At 39.4% G+C, this 20,762-nt stretch overlaps 1 protein-coding gene across 1 annotated transcript in view; it reads left to right on the top strand.

Moving 5' to 3' along the window:
- LOC149319265 (sodium/hydrogen exchanger 2-like) overlaps positions 1-20,023 on the top strand; it is a 50,368-nt gene extending 30,345 nt beyond the window's left edge. The window contains exons 6-12 of the mRNA XM_089508009.1: positions 2,507-2,596; positions 4,197-4,267; positions 6,580-6,741; positions 9,107-9,206; positions 11,567-11,692; positions 12,701-12,791; positions 18,335-20,023. Of these exons, the coding sequence (XP_089364135.1) occupies positions 2,507-2,596; positions 4,197-4,267; positions 6,580-6,741; positions 9,107-9,206; positions 11,567-11,692; positions 12,701-12,791; positions 18,335-18,672 (978 nt within the window). The 3' untranslated portion in view covers positions 18,673-20,023. The remainder of the gene's footprint in view (positions 1-2,506; positions 2,597-4,196; positions 4,268-6,579; positions 6,742-9,106; positions 9,207-11,566; positions 11,693-12,700; positions 12,792-18,334) is intronic.
- Positions 20,024-20,762: the final 739 nt, after the last annotated feature.

The following is a 20,762-nucleotide window of genomic DNA, read 5'->3' as shown; positions in this document are numbered from 1 at the left end:
ACTAAAGTTTTCAAATGAGAAGAAATACATGAGCTGATATGACCTTATTACCTTATCAATAACATTTTTCCCCACAAGAACTAATAATGCAATAAATAATATCCACTCTTATTGTCTAATCTCTTGTATGGTCATATCTTATAAACCTTTCACACTACATATAGCATTATGATTTAGTTTAATTGCCATGGCTGCATCCTATGGAATCCTGGGGTGTATAGTCTGGTGAGAGACTCTCTCTCTCTGGCTAAGAGTTCTAAATTTCTTAATTGTTGTTAACTGCCTTCAAGTCAACTTCGATTTATGGCGACCTCATGAATGAAACATCTCCAACACCCCCTATCATCTACTGCTCTGGACAGGTCTTGCAGACTCAGGCTGTGGCTTCTTTGATTGTGTCTATCCCTTGCAGTGGGGTCTTCTTTTCCTACTTCCTTCTACCAAACGTTACTGTCTTTTCTAAGTCATCTATTCTTATGATATGGCCAATTACAACAGCCTCAGTTTAGTCATCTTGGCTGCTAGGGTTAGTTCAAGCCTGATTTAATCTTGGATGCATTTATTTATCCAGCACCATATTGAAATGAGATGATTCTCTTCCTATCAGTTTTCTATACTATCTAGATCATGCATAGAAATCAGAAATCTGATGGCATTTATTATTGAAGGATATATCATTTAATATTCACTTAGTATTCAGCAATGATCTCCTTTGTCACCTCCACTGGCAATACTAAATCAATCACTACTAATGTCAAATTCAGTACCAATCTCCTTGATCACTCTACCCAGTGACAGTATAACCCAGGGCTGGTGAGTAGTGGTGATTTTGGGGTTACTCCTTGTCCTACTCTGGAGTAAGATATTTTTTCTCAATGTTATTCTTACTCCTACTCCTGTAAGAACCTCTTACTCTTTTACTCCTTACTCTTACTTCCACTCCCCAGCCCTGATTAATACAGGCCTAGGGAGTAGTGGTAATATTGGGTTTACTCCTTGTCCTACTCCAGGGTAAGATTTTTAAAAATGTTATTCCTAATCCTGTAAAAACCTCTTACTCCTTTACTCCTTATTCCTACCCTCCAGGCCTGGTATAACCGTCTACCTTATTAACTGTTGGGTTATGTGAAAGATAGCAGTGGATAGCAGAGTGATCAACTGGCAAGGCAGAAGCTGAACAACAACCAGCTTCACCCACCCCTTCAACAGGTTCTAGCAAAGAAAAAAGTTTAGAGGGTGTACAGACCAGCACTTTATGCCAGCCTGGACCTGAACTAGGCTCAAAGCCCTTGTGCCAGCACCTGGGCGCCATCTTGGCACGTGCCTGAGCAGACAGCGTGCCCCATGATGACATTGCTTGTACAGAGCACCCAAACAGCACTGCACACAAGGGGAGTCATAAGGCCGTGCCATGCTGGGTCGCTTAAAGCGTCCCTGTAGGGGGGCAGATAGGAGCCGCAATTCACAGGACCTTTTTGTACCGAATTGAGGGCGTGGTGTGCAGTTGCCATGTCCCCAACCCAGCACTTTGAGGGGTGCTTAGAGCCGCCCCTTACGGGCTGTTCATACAGCCCTTTAGTCTTCTTTGAAAAATGCATAAAAGTAGATTACCTACAGACACTTGTGCAAAATCAAGCACATTGTCTAATGGAAGAGAAAGAGGGAAGAAAAAATGACTGAGAATAAAAGTGAGGCAGGAAGACAGAAGGTGTGGAAAAACAAACAATTAAGAAGTCATCTGGCATGCAAATAAACAGTTAGTATAAGCAAGATAAGGTTGCTTACTATACAGCTTAGCCCTGAATGGCTTAGGTCAAGACTATCTGAAAGACTGTATCTCCCCATACAAGTTCAAAAGATTTACAGGGGAAGTCTTATTGAGATGTTTTATTTATCTTTGTAAACTGTTTTTAAATGGTTTTTTTTATGTTGTAATTTTATTTATTTTATATTTTTAAAAACTGTGAAGTTTTTTTTAATTGTCTCTGTCTGGGAGCTGACTTGAGTCACACTCTGTGAGAAAGGTGGCATACATAGGAATTTTTTTTTTTAAAAAAACAGCACCTCTTAACATCGACTAGGCATGGCTTGGGTATCTCCATTGCCTTTGCATTCCACATTCAGTATTGCCATTTTGACCTGTATGCCATTTAAAAAATCCAGACATTTGTCTCTTTTCCCTCTAAAATTCTGGATTGTAGTGTAGTCTTACTTTTGTACTTACTAGAGTAGTACATCCTTCTCCTACTCCTCTGACATCTCAGTCTTTTTAACTTAGTCTATAATGCCACTCAAATCAATGTCAAAGTCTTTCTTAATGCTATGCTTACTCTTATGTAACACAAATGTCTTGTCTTTACTTTTGAAAACCTCATATCCTTGTGCCACATGCTGAAAATTCATTTATTGAACTAAATGCTTTATAAAATATAAAAATAACAAAATGGGAAATAACTTATAAGGGTTGAACTGATTTTCATGCTTGTTGCTGTTGTTCTTTGCACAGGGAATAACAATTCGCCCACTGGTGGAATTTCTTGATGTTAAAAGAGCAAATAAAAAGCAACCAGCTGTCAGTGAAGAAATTTATTGTCGGGTATGTTTGAAGTTTGAGTGCATGACTTGGAAATGCATTCAGTTTTTGTCTCAATAGCTGCCTGTTTGTTTTGTAATAGGAAATAATGTGTTATACATAATACACTTGTATTGTACTTGTTATATAAATTTATGGTTTATTTTAAGAACCTAAATATTTTTGAATGAGATATTCTCTGATCCTTTACAACACTCTAAGTCTTTAGTTTTTGAATAACAACAACAACGACGACGATTTTTAAAAGCTAAGAACAATTTAACAAGTTAAAAAGACAGATTAAAACAGTTAAATCCGTTTAAAACAATTTAATATCATATACATGTGAGGGTTTATGGAAACCCAGTTAGGTCCTCAAAGCTTTAGTGAAGAATTATGTTTTCACTTGGTGCTGGAATGACAACAGTGTTTGTGCCAATAGGGCCTACAAGGGAAATGTGTTCCATATCAGAGGTGCCACAACAAAGAAGGCTCTCTGCCACATATTACCATAGCATATTGCCCTGAATGAGGAGCCACAGAGGAGGGCTCTCTTAGCAGACTTATATGTTTGGCAGGTGTGTATATGAAGCAGTGTTCCTTCAAGTATCAAGATCCCAAGCAATTTGGGTAATGTCATCGCTAGCAAGCATATTGCTAGAGCCCTTGGTGGTGCAGTGGTTAAATGCCTGTACTGCAGCCACTCACCCAAAACCATAAGGTTGTGAGTTCAATACCAGTGAAAGGGCTCAATCTCGACTCAGGCTTGCATCCTTCTGAGGTTGCTAAAATGAGTACCCAGATTATTGGGTGCAATTAGCTTACACTTTGTAAACCGCTTAGGGAGTGCTTAAGTGCACTGATAAGCAGTATAGAAATGTACTTGCTATTGCATACTGGCAGCCAGTTCACTTCTTTTAATCTCAGGCAAAATTATGTACTGCATGTGGATTCCTGTCTTACAGGCAACATAGCAGACAAATGGCTCAGTGGAGCTAGCTCTCTTTTGTTCCACAACCACTGACCTTGGGAATACACTCTGAAGCAAGAACTGCTTGCATACCAGGATGTACATAGGTGTATATGTGTGTGTATTTACACACACACACACAGAGGCCTTCCCTTGAAAGCAAAGGGTGATCTAATAAATTGGGCCCTGGTGGCCAAAAATAGGTTGGAGAGGGAATAAAGGAGAAATGCCTTGAGCCATAAACCAGACTTCCTCCACCCATCCGGCTGTGCCACCCAGGGTATGGTAGCATGAAAGTTTACGGCTATTAAATATGTAGTCAGGCTTGAGAGTAGGCTTAGTCAGAATTAGTCGTATCATTTGAGACTTTTCTGTTGTATCTATGGTCCAAAACACACTGCAGAAATAATTCAGTTTGAGATTGTTTAAATTGTCAAGGCTCAGTGCTAGGAATCCTGGGATTTGTAGTTGATTGTGGCACCAGACCTCTCTGACAGAGAAGGATAAATGTCTTAAAAAATGACAGTTCCTAGAAAGCAGTCTTAAACTGGATTATTTCTACAGTGTGTTTGGGACCTATGTGACAGACTAATGTTTCTGTAAAATCCACAATATGCACAAAAAACATGTAATGACTCTGTTTTTACGTTTAAGCTCTTTGATCATGTGAAGGCTGGCATTGAAGATGTGTGTGGACACTGGGGTCGTAACTTTTGGAAAGATAAGTAAGTACAACATTGAAGAATAAGGGTGAAAGCTAATTAGATTGCTTAGCTCAATATTTGCTTTCTGAAATATGCTAATTCTACAAAATGTTATATTGTGTGGCAATATTTCACAATGAATCAGACTTGATTGCTAATATTAAATTTATACAGCCACTCTACTTTTTCTGTGTTGTTTCTTGCTTGATATTTCTCACATCTGCCAACTCACTGTTCTTCTGTGCCTTCAAGTCAATTCCAATTTAGGGCAACCCTAAGGTGAACCTATCACAGGGTTTTCTTGGCACAATTTGTTATTATTATTATTATTAACCTTTATTTATGAAGCGCTGTAAATTTACACAGCGCTGTACATGCAATCTCTTTAGTTAGACGGTTCCCTGCCCTCGGGCTTACAATCTAAAAAGACATGACACAGAAGGAGAAGGGAGTGGTGAAGGGAAAGGGTAAGAAGATTTGTTCTGGGATTTGCCATTGTCTTCTTCTGAGGCTGAGAAAAGGCCACCCAGTGGGTTTCCATGGCTGAGCAGGGATTTGAACTCTAGTTTCTAGAGTCATAGCACAATGCTCCAAATTTCTACACCATGAAGGCTTGCCTGTCAACTCACTATCCATATTCAAAATGTGTCTTCATTTAGAATATTTTTTTTTAAAAAAATGAATCATATATTCAAAATATCAATTCATGCAAATGTCCACAAAGCATTCTGTTTGGGCTTTATTTCAATCATGGAGCCATTCTCATTTAGTGATGAAAAGAAACAATCCCTGCAGGTTTAAGAACAGAGTTTAATCAGTATATTATTTATTACATTTTAAGCTATCTTTATACTATTTTTTTTTTTGCTAAAGGTGGTTAATAAATATTAGTTTTAAAAGGTAAAAAGAAAAACCAAAATGGAAAAATTAAAAAACAAAACAAATGGAAATTTGGGAAGAAATGAAAGCTAAAGCTGTTAGCTGAATAGATGTATCCTGTGATCAGTAATGATGTGCAGGGTCATAAAATTTTGTGGTTTGTAGGAACTTGCAGTTTTAGGTACTCACTTTTCCTGTTCAGCAGAGACAAAAGAGATTATTGCATTCACTTTAAAGCAACTTATCCCTGACCGGATAAAGTTGCGTTTAATTTTAAAAGCAGGTGTTATTGCATTCAGCTGAGGCTGGGCGAGTGCAACCCATATGCACCCCAGATCCCAGCCATGCTTATCCAGCGGCTTTTCAAAAACAGGAACTTACTATTTTTTAAAAGCCACTGGATAAGTGCAGCTGGGATTTGGACTGCAGATGGGTTGCACTCGCCTTTTCGCAGCTGAGTGTGATAACACCCACTTTTAAAATTAAACGTGACTTTATCTGGTCAGGGATAAGTCAGTTTAAATAGAATGTGATAATGTCCTCAGTCACACAATTTTTTCTCTTTAGTTGAGCAGAGTTTGGCCACACATCCCAGTTAGACAGACACCCCATAAAATACTGGCTCTCTTGTTTAAGATGGCTTATTTGTCATTTTCTAACTGACTATGAATGCAGCTCTTGTAGTTCATGAAAATTTTCCTGTAATTCATGCTAGTTGTCCTCCTGTCTGCTTTACCCTGTCCTCTCCTTTGCCAATCGTCTTCTCCATCTTCCACCACTACTTCTGAATAGTGGATTTTTAGTTACCTAGAGGGGCAGGTTAAAAAGGATAGCAGCTATGAGGCACACGTTGCTTGCCTTCCCTTGACCCCATACGACACACAATCCATTAGTTGGTTATTGGAATCAGTTAAGTAGTTCCAAGTAGAAACGGGCAGCTTTTTATTTTAATAATGAAACTGAGCATGGACAGGATATGTTTGCTAGTAGGTACCACCATACGTGTTAATGGAATAGGAAAACCTTAGTAACCTTTATAGTCACCTTGGCCTGTTATAGACTGCCAAAATAAAGCTGCTTTGGGTCTCTTTGGAGGTATGCTATTTAAATGATGCATGGGTCCTAAGAGTCCGGAGGTCGCGCCAAAAAATGCTATATGATATGCCTGTTTAAAAACTATAGTAAAAAATCTGACAAATTTTACTTTCCTGCATCTGTGGCAAATGTTACTGAATTGATTTGAATTTGATGCCTTCACAGATTCGATTGAGTAGGGAATGAACATTCAATTTCAGATTATTAGCTCAACTGGTGTGATTTTTATAAGTAATATAATTTTGAAGCTTAAGGAGAATGTCACCTGGGGAATGGGGTGGAACATGTCTTAACTACACAGCTCCTTTAATGCATTTGCAAGATGAATTAGTTAACAGTATTATTCCTGCTTCTCACAGGTTTGTAAAATTTGACAAGATGTACCTGAGGAAACTTCTGATTAGGGAAAGTCAGCCCAAATCAAGTATAGTAGCCCTGTATAAGAAACTTGAAATAAAACATGCCATTGAGATGGCTGAGAATGGAATGATGACTACAGTGCCATCTCTAGCTTCTATCAGGTATGTAGAGGACAAAACCATTATCGATTTAGCTTGTCAGTACTAGATGTTGCATGTAAAAATATTATTTGCCTCAAGGTTTGTGTTGTTTTCCTGTTGTCCAATCAAAGGCAAAAGTGAACGTAGATTATTTTCCACATTTAGAGCTACACAGTTTAATTAAAATATTTCAAAGAGTTATATTCTTCAGCTCAAAGGATTTCCAGGGTGGTTTCCAACATAATAAAACAGTAAGATGTATACGTAAAGGAAACATGCAAGAGCTAAAAGCAACAATAGTAGTACAACAATGAGTGTGATGAAAACTGAGACAGGTGTGGCCAAGCAACTTCAAAGTGTGGTCAGAATGGCACAAATTGTGAAATTGGTTAAAATTTATACCTGACAAATTGGTCAGAATGGCACAAATTAGTAGACGCAGCAGCAGCTTGCTTTTGCCTGAGTGTGCAGGGAAGAGCAGGACTCTATCCCCTCCTCTCCATTACTTACATTGCAGGGAGACCTGACAGGGCATCCACAAATTGTATTCAATTAGGAAATTGCTTCAGCTCAAAGGGAAGCAGTGAGAAGACTTCAGTAATGGAAACTTGGGGTCTCAACTTTATAACAGTTCCAAACCCAGAGAATGCCAGAGGCAATTTTACAAATTAATATAGTTTATTTGAAAAGGGGAATCCACACTCAGAAGCACACATTCTCACTCACACACACAAGAACTAATGAGGCAAAAGGCAGTAGGTAATAGCAAGTTGCAGGGTGGCCAAGAGGTAATACTGTACTGATCTGAAGCATAGCCCCACTTGCAACATGTGGGGTGGGCAGCTACTGAGGTCTCTAGCTGAAATCAAACAGAGGTTTTGTCTGGTTTCAATTAGACTGATTTGCTATTGTCTAAACACATGTATTTATAATAAGAAATGTGTCCTGAGGGCAGTGTTTCAGGAGCTGAAAGGCTTAAGTGACTTTCGCAGGGGAGAAGAATGGGATGCAGTATGCAGGAACGTCTTGACAATTGACGTGAATGTCTTCAGACAAAAAGAGTTACATTCCCAAAAGGAAACTGTATTTGTCTGCTGTATGCAAACAATTTCCAAGTCCAGCTCACTACCATCACTCTTCTTAGTGAAGGGATTATGATGATTTAGATTTAGAGCGATCCCAGCTGAGTGCCCCTGATTTTTCCCATGCTGAGCCATCTGGATGTCCTACTATGGTATAGCTGGTTTCATGTGCTGGGGAGCCCCCTGGTGGCTACCCACTGGCAACCTCCATTTTTGATATTGATTTGATATCTGTGGTTGAATAGGGATGATTATGAGCTGGTTCCTGGGGTAACATCTCCCCCCACTGCTGAATTAACTGAGTGCAAACTACTTTTGCACTTTAAACTCAATTTGCAGCAACTGAAGTAAACTGAAGACAAAGAAAAGAAGTGGGAGGAGGAAAGAGAACTGTGGACATTTTTTTAACAGATGAAAAAAATGCAACATCAGAGGATTAATCAGGACTATCCCTGCAAAATCAGAGAGGGATAAAATTTAAAATATTTGGGACTGTGGGAAAAGTACTTGCCTTGTGCCAGAATTACAAGAAAAGCAAATATCAGGTGACTTTCTCTACAAAGAGCATTCCACAATGGGAGGTTCAGCACTGGAGAGGCCCAATGTCTTGTTGCTGACAACTATACCTGCAGAAAAATGTTATTGAATAAACAGGCTTAGTGGAAGCATAATGTAGATTAATCTGCTAAAGCAGTCTGTCAATTTATTTGTGGGTGGACTTAGAGTTATGGACAAGCTGATTTGTCTTTGTGAGTTTTTATTGTCGAGTATTATGTGGTGGAATGAAAAAAATGTATTGATTTTCTTTATTTGTTGAGATTTTTGCTGTTAGATGTCATGAACTTTTTATTGTGAGATAGTTTATATCTTACTGTGAGGTATTTGAGTGTGTTCAGCAAGACTTTTATTTCAATACTATAAACATGTATTTACATTGAATAATCTGTTGAAAAGGCATATGATCAATTAAACTTTTTAAAATCAGTTGTCCACCCTATCAACCATTATTTTGAACCAAATTGTTTAGCTTCAGCTTCAGAAAGCTGAGGAACTTAATGAGTTTTTATCTGCTTTCCTCTTTTTTGAGCAATTTAAAGCTAATGTGTAACAATTTTAATTAGACCAGTCAGGTTTGTGTGATAAAACTATAAGAAATGTCCTCTCATGCTTCTTTTGGAATATAACAAATGTCTTCCAATGCATGTCCTCCGATACTTCTAAAATGCTATTTTTCTTGAAGGGAAATGTAGCTCAGATTATTCCAAATTATGACATGTTGAGCTTTATATTTTATTTTGCAACAGTGAGCATCAAGAAGAAGAAAAAAGAAGTCCTTCTTATCCTGTCCAGACAGATGATATAAGAGATATTTTAACAAAGAATCTCTATCAAATACGGCAGAGAGTAAGTAGCAAACTGTATTAATGGAACACCCTGTTGTGAATGTATCTACTTCCTCAGCTGGTAATGTTTTTCATCTCCTATTAAAAGCACTAGGATGCCATCATAAGCAAGCTTATTTGGAAGTAATTTCCATTAAAATCAGTAGGACTTGCCTCCAAGCAAATGTACTTAGGATTAGCATATAAGAAAGATGATGAATAAATGTAGTGAAGGCAAAGAAATTTGACAAGCTGTACTACTGTCTTTACAAAAAAGCTTAAGAGGAGATTGCAACAGCCTGCTGGAACTTTGTTTCAAATATGTACAGTACTCTTTGGCACTAAGCCGGAGTAGCAGTTTTTAGTCTAAAATAAACTCTGCATCATTAGGCTGAGTTCCTATTTTGCTGCTGGTGGTTTCAGTGTCAGTGGGATGATGAGTTTTCATCCAGTCTTCAAATGAGCTATTCAAGGTGTAGAATTCTAACTCCTTTAAAGTTCAGGACAAAACCTGGAACAGATTCACCACCCCAGTGATATGGAAACCAAGACCCGGTACAGATGGGCCGAAAAGGACTCCCTCATCACATGCTAGGGGTGGTGCTTCTAGACAAATAGACGGTGCTGTTTGCGGCGGCGCAAAACGAAACCACTTTTTAGTGGTCCTTTTTTTCTTGCTTAGCCGTATCACGCAATTTGGTCCCAGCCGCCTCTTTCTGGCAGTCTGTACCCTGCCCAAGAATCACTACTGACTGTTGCACCTGCCAACAATCATCCATATTCCAAGCAGCAGATGAAGCTATTGTAACTTTGCTCCTCATTACTCCTTGTGGTAGCTGTTGCTCTGTTTGCTGGGATCCTGCATGAAGGAGCACAGTGATAGTTGTACTGATGCATTTTTGTGTTCTTTGCCTGGGCTCCTACATGCTGAATGTTAAGGAATCCCTATTCATGCCCTCCAGCCAATATTTCTTGGGAGATATCTGAGAGAACTCAAAATTGTGGAACGTTGTCGTCCTAACAGAGGAGGCAGAAATAACGTATATCTATGTTGTGTATTATACATTAATGCTCTTGGGTGAATAGGAGTAAGTATCACTTGAAGCATCACTTGTGATACCTAAAATTCTGAACTAATTGATTGATTCATTAATTCCTTATCTTTTTCCAGGCATGAGGTCCAAGGCAGTAGCGACACCCCAGAAGAGGGGGTGACATCCTGTTGGTCTCCTGCCCCTCACGGGGCCTTACTGGGACCTTGGACCCACTCTCTGGGACACTGTGGGTCCTCCAGAGCCCTGTTTGGGCAGTTGTGGGGCCTCCAGAGCCCTGTCTGGGCCACTGTTGGCCCTCCAGAGCAATATTGGGGCTGTTGCAGGGCCTCCAGAGCCATGTCCGGGCCGCTGCGGGGCCATGCGTGCAATTCACAGGCATGTGAAGCCCTGCCCCCATAAGCCCCGCCCCCATAAGCCCCACCCCCATACCGGGTGTCACCAAGTCAGTGTATGCCAGTGATCCAAGGTGGCTTCTAACAAATTAAAAACAAAATACAGCTAAAATCTTATTAATACTAAATTTTCAAAAATTAAATGAACAGTTCTATTTAAAACACAAAGGTGAAGTGGTTTAAAACACATTTTATACATAATATAATGTTCCAATATTTTTATGAACAATTAAAATCCATTGCTGTCAAAAAACCTAGGTGGCACATCTGTTTTCTTTTTTATGTGTCTGAATATTCATGAAACTCCTAAACACATTGAACTATGGCTGCATTTTGGGATGATTAAATGCCTTGAAGGCACCAGGTCTTGTCTCATTCTGGATACTAAGAAGGGTCAGCCCCCATTAGTACTTGGATTGGAGTCCACCAACAAATACCACATGCTGTAGGCTATATTTCCTATAATATTTATGGGGCTGCCATGCATTAAATTTGCAGGGGATCAAGGGTATTGTTGACCAGATTATTCCATTTTATACACCTCAAAGGCTGTCACAGAAGAGAGAGCAGGCCTGTTCTCTGCTGTCCCAGCGGGAAGGGTCAAGACTAATGGTTTGAAGTTACAGGAGAGTAGATTTTGATTGAACATTAGGAGGAACTTCTTGACAGTAAGAGCAGTTCAGCAGTGGAACCAATTGCCTAGAGAAGTGGTGAGGACTCCTTCAAAAAGAGTCTGGGAATGCTTTAGCTAGAGATTCTGCACTGACCAGGGGCTTGGATTTGATGTCCCATAAGGCCCTGTCCAACACTATCAGTCTATGTTTCTAATTCTACAGGCAAATTGAAGGTGCATGTGCCTACACACACACACACACACACTAGTCACTGCATTAATACAGTTTGAGCTATATGGCAATTGCTTTTGTTTGTTTCAGACACCATCGTACAACAGATACAGTCTAGCTGAAGACGCAAATGAAAAACAAGCTAAAGAAATCTTGATTCGTCGCCGGCACAGCCTGAGGGAGAGCATTAGGAAGAGCAACAGCCTGTCAAGACCGGTACTCATAATTCATAATATGTCCTACTAGCAAGCTGACTAAATAATATATAATGTTATTGGAACAACATGGTGAGGCCACTGGGTGGCTTTCAATAGTCGGAGCATGCTCTATTTGGTACCTGTGGTTTCTATTTCATGGTCACACAGCCAGACTATACCTATAAGTAAAATTCATCTGACCTTAAGGTAGAATTAGATAGTCACCTTCATCTAATGTGGGAATATGGCAGTGATCATAATGTCATTGCCAATGAAAATTGAGTATTTTTTTTTATAAAGCATCACATGAGTTACATCTTAGAGGGCTATTTAACGCAAGGATATATGCACATAGAGCTTTGAAGAGATATCAAAAGTTCTGCACTATGGAAATTACATCCTATAACACAGAAAGTTGAATTATGTGTCATGTATACACTACATGACTTTCTATGATATTTCTAATTTGCTCAGTTCTGCACTGTCTACACCTTTTCAATATTTTTTTTTACTTCTGCCTTTAGCGGGTGGAGGAGGGAAAGAAGGAGCCAGAAGGAATTATCTAGCACACCTATGTCCTAATTTCAACTTTGGAAACTTTGTTCAGCCTTTTTGCTCTGAAATGTTACCAGGGATTGCCCTTATTTTTTCTAAAGGAGAAACAAAAGTAGATCTTGATAAGAGGGCTAAGGATTTGGAAGGTGGGAGGTCTTTGGGTAAAAAGGATGAGAATAAAAGGCACCCTGCCTTCTCAGTTGAGAGAATCACATATGTATATATTATCTTTCCAAAAATATGGAAGAATAGCTAGATTTTCTGGCTATAGTTTTAAATATTTTTAAATTTATAAAAAATTATTTTAAATGGAGGAAAAATTCTATGGTTAACACATGACATACTTACCAATGTAACATGTATTTCACATACTTCTATTTGCACTAAAATTCAGAATGTTGTGTAAGAAGCTCCACTAATATGCATTAGGTATATTGTACATTTACATACAGTATTATGCTTGTTTTCACAGCCGACTTCCAAAGCACCACGTTACCTTTCACTACCTAAAAACACTAAACTTGCTGAGAATGTACGGAAAAGAAATCAGTCTTCTTTCAAAGGTAATGAATGAAAAGAAGAATGGATTATTCAGCATTTTTTTCTGTCATGGTTACCTGTTAAAGGATCAAAAATGTTAGACTAAGCCATGAGCTTTATTCATATGTTTAAAGTAGTTTTACTGCACATCTATTTATTTTATAGGCAGCATGTTGAATATGTTGTATAAGCAACATTCTCTAAGTATATTTGTGTATATAATTGTATACTAATATATTATTTTTTTTACTGTGGGACTTGGCCTGGCTGCTGGGTATAATGCTTAATGCTTTGACTTGAGCACATTTTATTCTGTCTGAGAGATGATGCAAAGCAAAAGTTTATGCTACCAGGACAGGAGGAGTGAGCAGTTATGCAGACTGGGGAATTCTGGGACTTTTAGTCCAATAAGTAAACGAGCAACTCTCTGATCTTCAGGAGATGAAGATGTGTCAGAAACAGGGATGTAAATAATATTTGCATATTTTCCTATCCTTGACAGAAAGAAAGAAAGAAAAGAGTGGCTGCATTCTGTTAGTAAGTTAGATTATGAACACACATCTGTTTCATATTCACATTTATGATTTTTTGCCCTGATACTCACCTTAAAGGCCAGCCAGACATTCTGAATGATGGAGCTATGTGGTGCTGATAAGAGGAGTGCTGAGGAATGATGTGAGCAGCTCCCTCCCACCAGTGGCATCCCAGTCCTGGTGTCAACTGGTGCAGGGGAGCTGTTGGGGGGGGCAGCCAAAAGGGTATGCTCGGCCCTCTTTGCCATGGCAGCAGAGGTCTCCTTGTGAGGAGGCCTCTACTGCTGCAGCGAAGCTGGGAGTGGCACAGCAGTAGGAGGGCCCACCTCTTTTTGGGTGTCACCAAGTGCAGGCCACACTCCCCACACCCCTTAGTAATGCCACCGCCTTCCATCAGTCAGCAAGAGTGCCAGGAGCAGCAGGAGCGACTCCTGTTGTAACTTCTCAGCACACTGCCCATTAGATCCCAGCACTGCAGAACTCCATTGCTCAGAAGGGCTGATTAGGTTTTAAAATAGGTTTCAGGGACTGGATCAGGAGATGGAGTGTAGCTACAGTATCATACCCATAATTCTACTGCAGGATCTCAGCTGATATCCTCATTTATTTTAATATCACATGAAATCTTTCGCACAATTTGGGCTGGTTTGCATAAATGAATGTTCTTGCACCCCCCCTCCAAAAAAACCCCCAAGTCCCAAAATGGGGGGGAAGGGAGGGAATCTTGTAATCTCACCTAATAGGGGGAGTCTTATGAAATAATAATAATAATAATAATAATAATAATAATAATAATAATAATATAAAGCACCCAGGGAACACCCTTTAATGGGCCAAGCCAGAATCATGGCAAGGGTGACTCCATGCCAAAAAGTATGATTTTTGCTAGTAAAATGATTAGCAGTCTTTAAGAATATCTACCTAAAATGGATACATGGAATTCTAGTTGCACTCAGGGTAGACAATAAGCTCACCATAGGTCTACTTTTTGCACACAGCATCCATGGTAAAGAAGATTTATTTAGATCACTTTTGCCCCCTGAGAAGACCTCTCTCACACTAAACCAATCCTTTAAGAGTGTACATCAGAAATTTGTTTAGCTGATCTATTTTTGATGCTTCAACTCCCCCTTCTGGAGTTGCTAAGACCCTTCTCTCCCCCAGTCCCTTTACTTTTTTTGTCCCCTAGTGTGTACAGTTCTATTCATAGTATTTGCCTATTGCCATTGACTTCCCTTAGTTTTATGAGATAAAACACAGCCTGCCTGCCAATTCTACACTTTTGTGAAGTTTACAGGGCATTTTGGAGAAACATGATATGTTCTGGAAGAGCCAGCATGGTGTAGTGGTTTGAGTGTTGGCCTACATTCTAGAGACCAGGGTTCCCAGCTTGGCCATGAAAACCCATTGTGTGACCTTGGGCAAGGCATACTCTGTCAGCCTCGGTGGAAGGCAAAGGCAAACCCCTTCTGAACAAATCTGCCAAGAAAAACCCTGATTATGTTGCTTTAGGGTTGGCATAAGTCAGAAATGGTTTCAAGGCCCAACAACATCATCAACAACAAGAAGTTATGCCCCAAAGTCCTATCAACATTTTAAAAATACGATCAGCTAAACATTCATACATATGTTCCCCAGTGGGAAAACACATATATTAAAATGCATACAAAATATGTGCTCCTGTTAAACATAGAAAAGGACACCCTAACAAATTTCCTTGCAACCTCCCCCCCCCCCCCACCACACACACACACAAACACAAAGCAGGATATTTGTAGAAACATAACAGAATCAAGTTGAGAAATTTCACAGTTCTGCTTTTGGATAATAGCCCACAACCTATTATCTAAGTCCCAGGGAGGGATTAGTCATTTATAAGAGACAACTAGCATATCCCTTGCACTTTAGTATAAGAATTAGTCTCACAATTCACATCAGGTCTACCCTCTCTTTAGATGAGATAATATTGCATCCTATTCTCTTGTTTTCTCTCCACTTTCACATTATCTATCTCTCCTTCCTTGCCTAAGCAAATTACCTGTGTACCGTGAAGTGCAAGATATTTATATTTCGTTATTTTTCCCTTCCCCAGTGTTACTTTCCACTTTTCCATTTGGGTCCAACCCCCCTCCTCTTCCTCCTTTCTATCCCCTTCTTTTGATAACTTCTCTAATATGCTGCATCTTCTACCCCTACTTCATTGATCCTCCTCTATGAACTTAACTCTTTAGTTGTCAGACTTATTAGCTTGTGTATATGTGTTTCTGTTCTTTGTCTGCAATAAATATCATACTCAGTTATTCCAACCCTGTCTCCTGACTTGTTAATCATTCCCCATTATAGAGTGAGAACACAGCTTACATTTCTTCCCCATCTATCAGTTCATTTCACTGAACATTGTAACTCCAGGTCAAAGAATCCTGACATGCTGTTTGACTGCCTTAGACACTCATGCATGGGCACACTTGTTCACAGTCTATAGTACATTTGAGTGACAGTATGTTAATAGTAACAGCAAGAAGTGACAGTTTCTGTTGCCTACTTTTTTACAAGAATAGGAGGGTGGAAACAGGGTTTGACAGGACTTTTCACTGAGTAAGACTGGAGGGTGGTGATGGCCCACAGGAAAGCATTTGACTAAATTTCACTCTCACCACCACCACCTTAAGCTAGTCCTGGAAAGGAGTATGATGGAAGCATCATTGGCTATTGTGTACACACCCATTACTTTAGTCCTGTTGTTGTATATTGTCTCACTTTTAAAAACAGCCTGCAAAACCTGTTTGAACAGAGACAAGAGTGGGACATGTAACAAAGGCCCTGTTGCAACATCTTTACTTCTCTGAAAGAAGCTATTGTCTTCTTCTGACGTTAAAGTACTAGGCCCAGATCCAAAGAACTACTGAAGGCACATCCAGGGTTTTGAACATTCCCAGTTCCCTTCTTTACTTTATCCAGGTCAGATGCAGGCTTCTATGCAGCAAAGCTACTTTTGAAAAGCCTCCAGAGCAGTTTGCCAGGGAGCTGTTTAAGAACCACAACCCCTAAAAAAACCAATGGTGTATGGAACTAGCTGTGCAATTTTTTGCATCTCAGCCATAGATTCCTGATACCTACAGGTTTTCAATATCACTGGGTTGCGTATTAGCCCTGTTTTTCAAACCCTCTGCTTTAACTAGAACATGTGTTGTAAACATGTAGTATTTGAAAGAATAAAAACACCGTAACTGTCATGTGAACATCAAGTTCAAACAAGTAACAACATTTCAACAGTTCAAGACCAGCAAAAGGGCCCAAGCTCGACTCAGGCTTGCATCCTTCCGAGGTCGCTAAAATGAGTACCCAGACTGTTGGGGGCAAATTAGCTTACTTGCTAATTAGCTTACTTGCTGTTCACCGCTATGATCTTTGGAATAGCGGTATATAAATAAAACAAATTATTATTATTATTATTATTATTATTATTATTATTATTATTATTTCCTTTTTCAATGCCACTGCTGCAATGCCTAAGGCATTTGACCAGAGGTCTAGTTATGCCACTGCATCTTTCATAGTTTCCTAGATTTTAATATCTTTCTCTTAGTGACATGCCTTGGTAAAAAGCTCTTTTGATCTGAAAGGTGCTAGGATCTGTCCATAACCATTCTACCATTTCATGTTCCTTTTGGAACTGCAACACAATGACAGTGTTGTGGTAATTTATCAGCCTGCTCTCATTGCCTACTATGTCTATTTCATGTTTTGGCATAAGTATGATCTTGCTCTCCCACCGTGATATTATTTAAAAGTAAATTAGCACTCAAGTTTCAAAGCACTGCATGACTTTTCCACGTCACCACTGGATCACACTGGGATGCTGCTGCAACAACTTTGAATCTACATAAGAACAGGCATGGAATTTGCGGTCTCAGAAAGTAGAATTCACCCTACAGTGTTGGATGGAAAGAGGAGAGATGGCACATCTTCACATCGCTTCCTAGCTTTGCACCCTGATTCAACCATGTGTGCAAAAACTCGGTTTTGCTATATAGCAGATGATTCTTATAAAGAGTCTTTCTCCCAGCTTTTCCACCCCTGTGTACTGGGACCTGACTGGTGAGACATAGTATTGGATACATCAGGAGGAATGTCTCTTTTTCATTAGGATTTCCTTCTGTGGCAAATCCCAAATCCCATTTCATACAGGAGTATATCCCAAATAAAACTTTGCCAGGGAAACATGAAATTTGGTATGCATCTTGGTCCGAATATTTGACAATGGCAAGTAGGCTGGGTACAGATAATTGGAATGCATCTATGCAGATGTCTAGGGAATGAGTAATACTTTAGTTATTTGTGAAGCATTTTCAGTCATGTGATTAATACATTGAGTCAACAGTCATGTGAAAGGGTGGGTCTCTCATCTCCACAAGGTAAAGCAATATATAATGGAATGGAGCCAATGTTGTGTAGTGGATTGAGAATTGCATTAGGACTCTGAGGTACCAGAATCGGCAATGGAAATCCACTGGGTAACCTTGGACAAATCACACTCTCTTTGTATCAGAGGAAAGCAAATCTTCTCTGAACAAATCTTGCTAAGAGAACCCTGTAATCAGTGGTGTCATGGGAAAGAGGGATGCAAAGGGTGTGGACCGCACCAAATGACACCCAGAAGAGGGGTGACTCTTAGTTGGGCCCTCTTCCCCCTTCAGGGCAGAAGGCATGTGCCCTTGCTGACTGCTCCATCCCTTGGTTTCCTATCCAGGGAGGAAGCCTGGGGATGGAGGAGCAGGTAGGGCACATGCCTGCCCTTCCCGCACTGAGTGACACCATAGTAAGTGATGCCATTGCCTATAATAGGTTCACTTTAGCATTCTCATTAGCTGGAAATGACTTGAATGCACACAGCAACAAGGTAATTCACATAATAAGTGTCTCTCAAGGATTTCACATTTTGGGATTCTTATTATAACATTTTGCTCCATAATATATTTTCATGCTAAATATTTGGAAAAGGTATTAATATCTAATAATTTCTACATTTACAGTAAGTGAGAGCAGTGATTCTGAATCTGACCATACCTCAGTGCTGAATTTGAAGTCAGAAGCTGGGAGAATTTTGAGAGACCAGAGACTTCGACAGCAGCAGTGTAGATTTGAATGGAAGAATGAAATGGAGAGGGATAACAGAGACCCAGGAAGTCATCCTCTGGGAACCAGGGGCTTCAGGCAACCATTACTGCCAAGACCAACATTTGGCACAGTGAGTGAAGAAGAGGCAACAGAAGAAGACAGATCAGCCAAGCCAGTACCACCACCTCGGCTAGCCCGTCAGTCCTCGAAAGCAGAAAAGCCTAGAGATAAATCCGAGAATGAACCATACTGAAAAACTAATACACAGAGTAAATATTAGTCAAGAACAGATGTAGCAGGCCAGTACTCTGTAGGCTGTAAGTGATCAGCTGGATCCATTTAAAGGTATAGTCCCCAAAACTGGTACAAGATGGGAAGGAAGGAAAATCATGTTCTTTCACTAAGTTGCCAGGAGAATAGAGGGATCCTTATCTGCTATATGGAGCCAAATAATGCAACAATTTTGCAATTATTTTCTAATTTCTACAATGAAGGGAACTTTTGCCAAGTATGTACTGTATTGTATTTTTAATATGCACAATTTGTTTTATTGTAAACGTTGTCAATGGTGAATTTTAACTATGAGCTGCACTGAAAAATTGCACAATGCACCTCCTTTTAATGGGACTTGCAAGAATGCATTCTCTGCAAGTGTTTTTCTAAGGCTGGGGTTTGCAAAGTGGCATGCAGTCCATGTGGCCATTTCTTGTGGCCTCCAGCACCCCTATCAGAAATAAAATCTTTTTTCAGTTTTGTTCCAGAATTCCCCAGATGCACCCTAGGGGGCATTTACACCAGATTAGGAGGCCCCTGCAGAGGTTAAAAACAATTCTTGCATTTTCCCCCAAAAAACTTTTTTGCCCCCAAATAACTTCAATAAGCCCATGGTCTGTGTGTGTGTGTGCACATTTCCTGGCCAAATATGGTGAAAATGCCCCCATTGCCCCTAGAGGTATTTTTTTTTTTTGGGGGGGGGGGGTTATTTACAGGTATTTATTTTTTGTGGAAGCATTGCAACTCTCCTAGGTGTCGCAGGAAGCTAATATGGACCGCTAGCCTTCCACAGTTGCCCATCCCTGCTCTTAAGTGTGCACAAGGCACCAAAACACAATTACATGTTGCAAGCTAGAGCGGTGCTGATGAGTGAAAAGGCTACAGTAGTGAACTGTGAAATGTCTTAACAAGAGCAACCCAGCACATGCATACTCACAAGTAAGGTCCACTGAGTTCAAAGGGGCTTACACCTAAGTAGGTGAGTGAAGGATTGCCGCCTTCCTCATGCTTGAACATGCTATTCAGCAGCAGCAGCAGCTGTATACATTCTCTTCCCCTCCCCTCCAGTCCGTCCTCCCCTTTTACTGCCATATCAAATGGTCTGTATCAGATTCAAAAGTTGTTCATATAATTTAGGGATGTACAATGCATGGATATAGATGGAACACTATTCTTATTTAACCAATGTAATATTTCTGTGTATGTTGCAGTCTTTAATGTTATTATTTGGTCCAGGTAATATGAAGGATGCTTCGAAGATATCTAAATTCTCAACCCTGGTAAAAATGAAGACATAAAATGCTCTTATTTCATCTAGACATACTTTTTTACGTAAAAGAGTTAAATGAGACATATTATTTATTCAATAAAATATTTTTTAATCATCTTTCAGCCTTCAATATGATGTGAAGAACAATAATGTGTATCAGAACTGACAGTTACAAACAGAATGTTTTTATACTGTATATTGTCCTGATTATCCACTCCCTTCTGAATATTTGTTCCCTTTGGAGTTGCCTTGTCACTTGAGAGGGAGAAAACTGTGAGTATAATTTCCTTTCCTACCGATCTCCCAGCTTTTAAAATTTTAACTTGAAATTTTTGTCAGATCTCTAAATGAACTCAGGTTGTCTTGAATGTTCCCCTCAGTGTGTTGATTGAGTCCAAACTGTATCAGATATGACCTTTTTAAAATGAGCAAATTTAATCTTTCTGAAAGATGATATGCATTTTACTGTGGAAAATCAAGTTGTTGTTGTTATATTTATTTGTATTCCTCTCCCCCCCCCCCATTGGCCCTCGAGGTGTCTCACAATTTAAAAGAACATTACTATTAAAAACATACAAAAAGTGAACAGTAAAATAGAATTAAATTATAGCATCAAACAATTCACATTGAAATTTAAAAGAATAAAATGCAATTGAAAAGATGGAAAGCTCTTTAAAAACTGTTTATAACAATATAGTACCTCTTACCCCATTTTATTTTACTTTTATTTTAAAAAATCCCTTTCTGTTTTAAAAGCATGCCTGAATAAAAAGGCTTTAGCTTGCCAACAGAAGGACAAC

Source organism: Sceloporus occidentalis, unplaced genomic scaffold (assembly GCF_023333645.1).
Source record: "Sceloporus occidentalis isolate IW3139 unplaced genomic scaffold, rSceOcc1.0.p SCAF_2, whole genome shotgun sequence".
Classification (NCBI taxonomy): domain Eukaryota; kingdom Metazoa; phylum Chordata; class Lepidosauria; order Squamata; family Phrynosomatidae; genus Sceloporus; species Sceloporus occidentalis.
The sequence above is the reverse complement of the archived record's forward strand: the minus strand, read 5'-3'. Positions and strand labels throughout refer to the sequence as shown.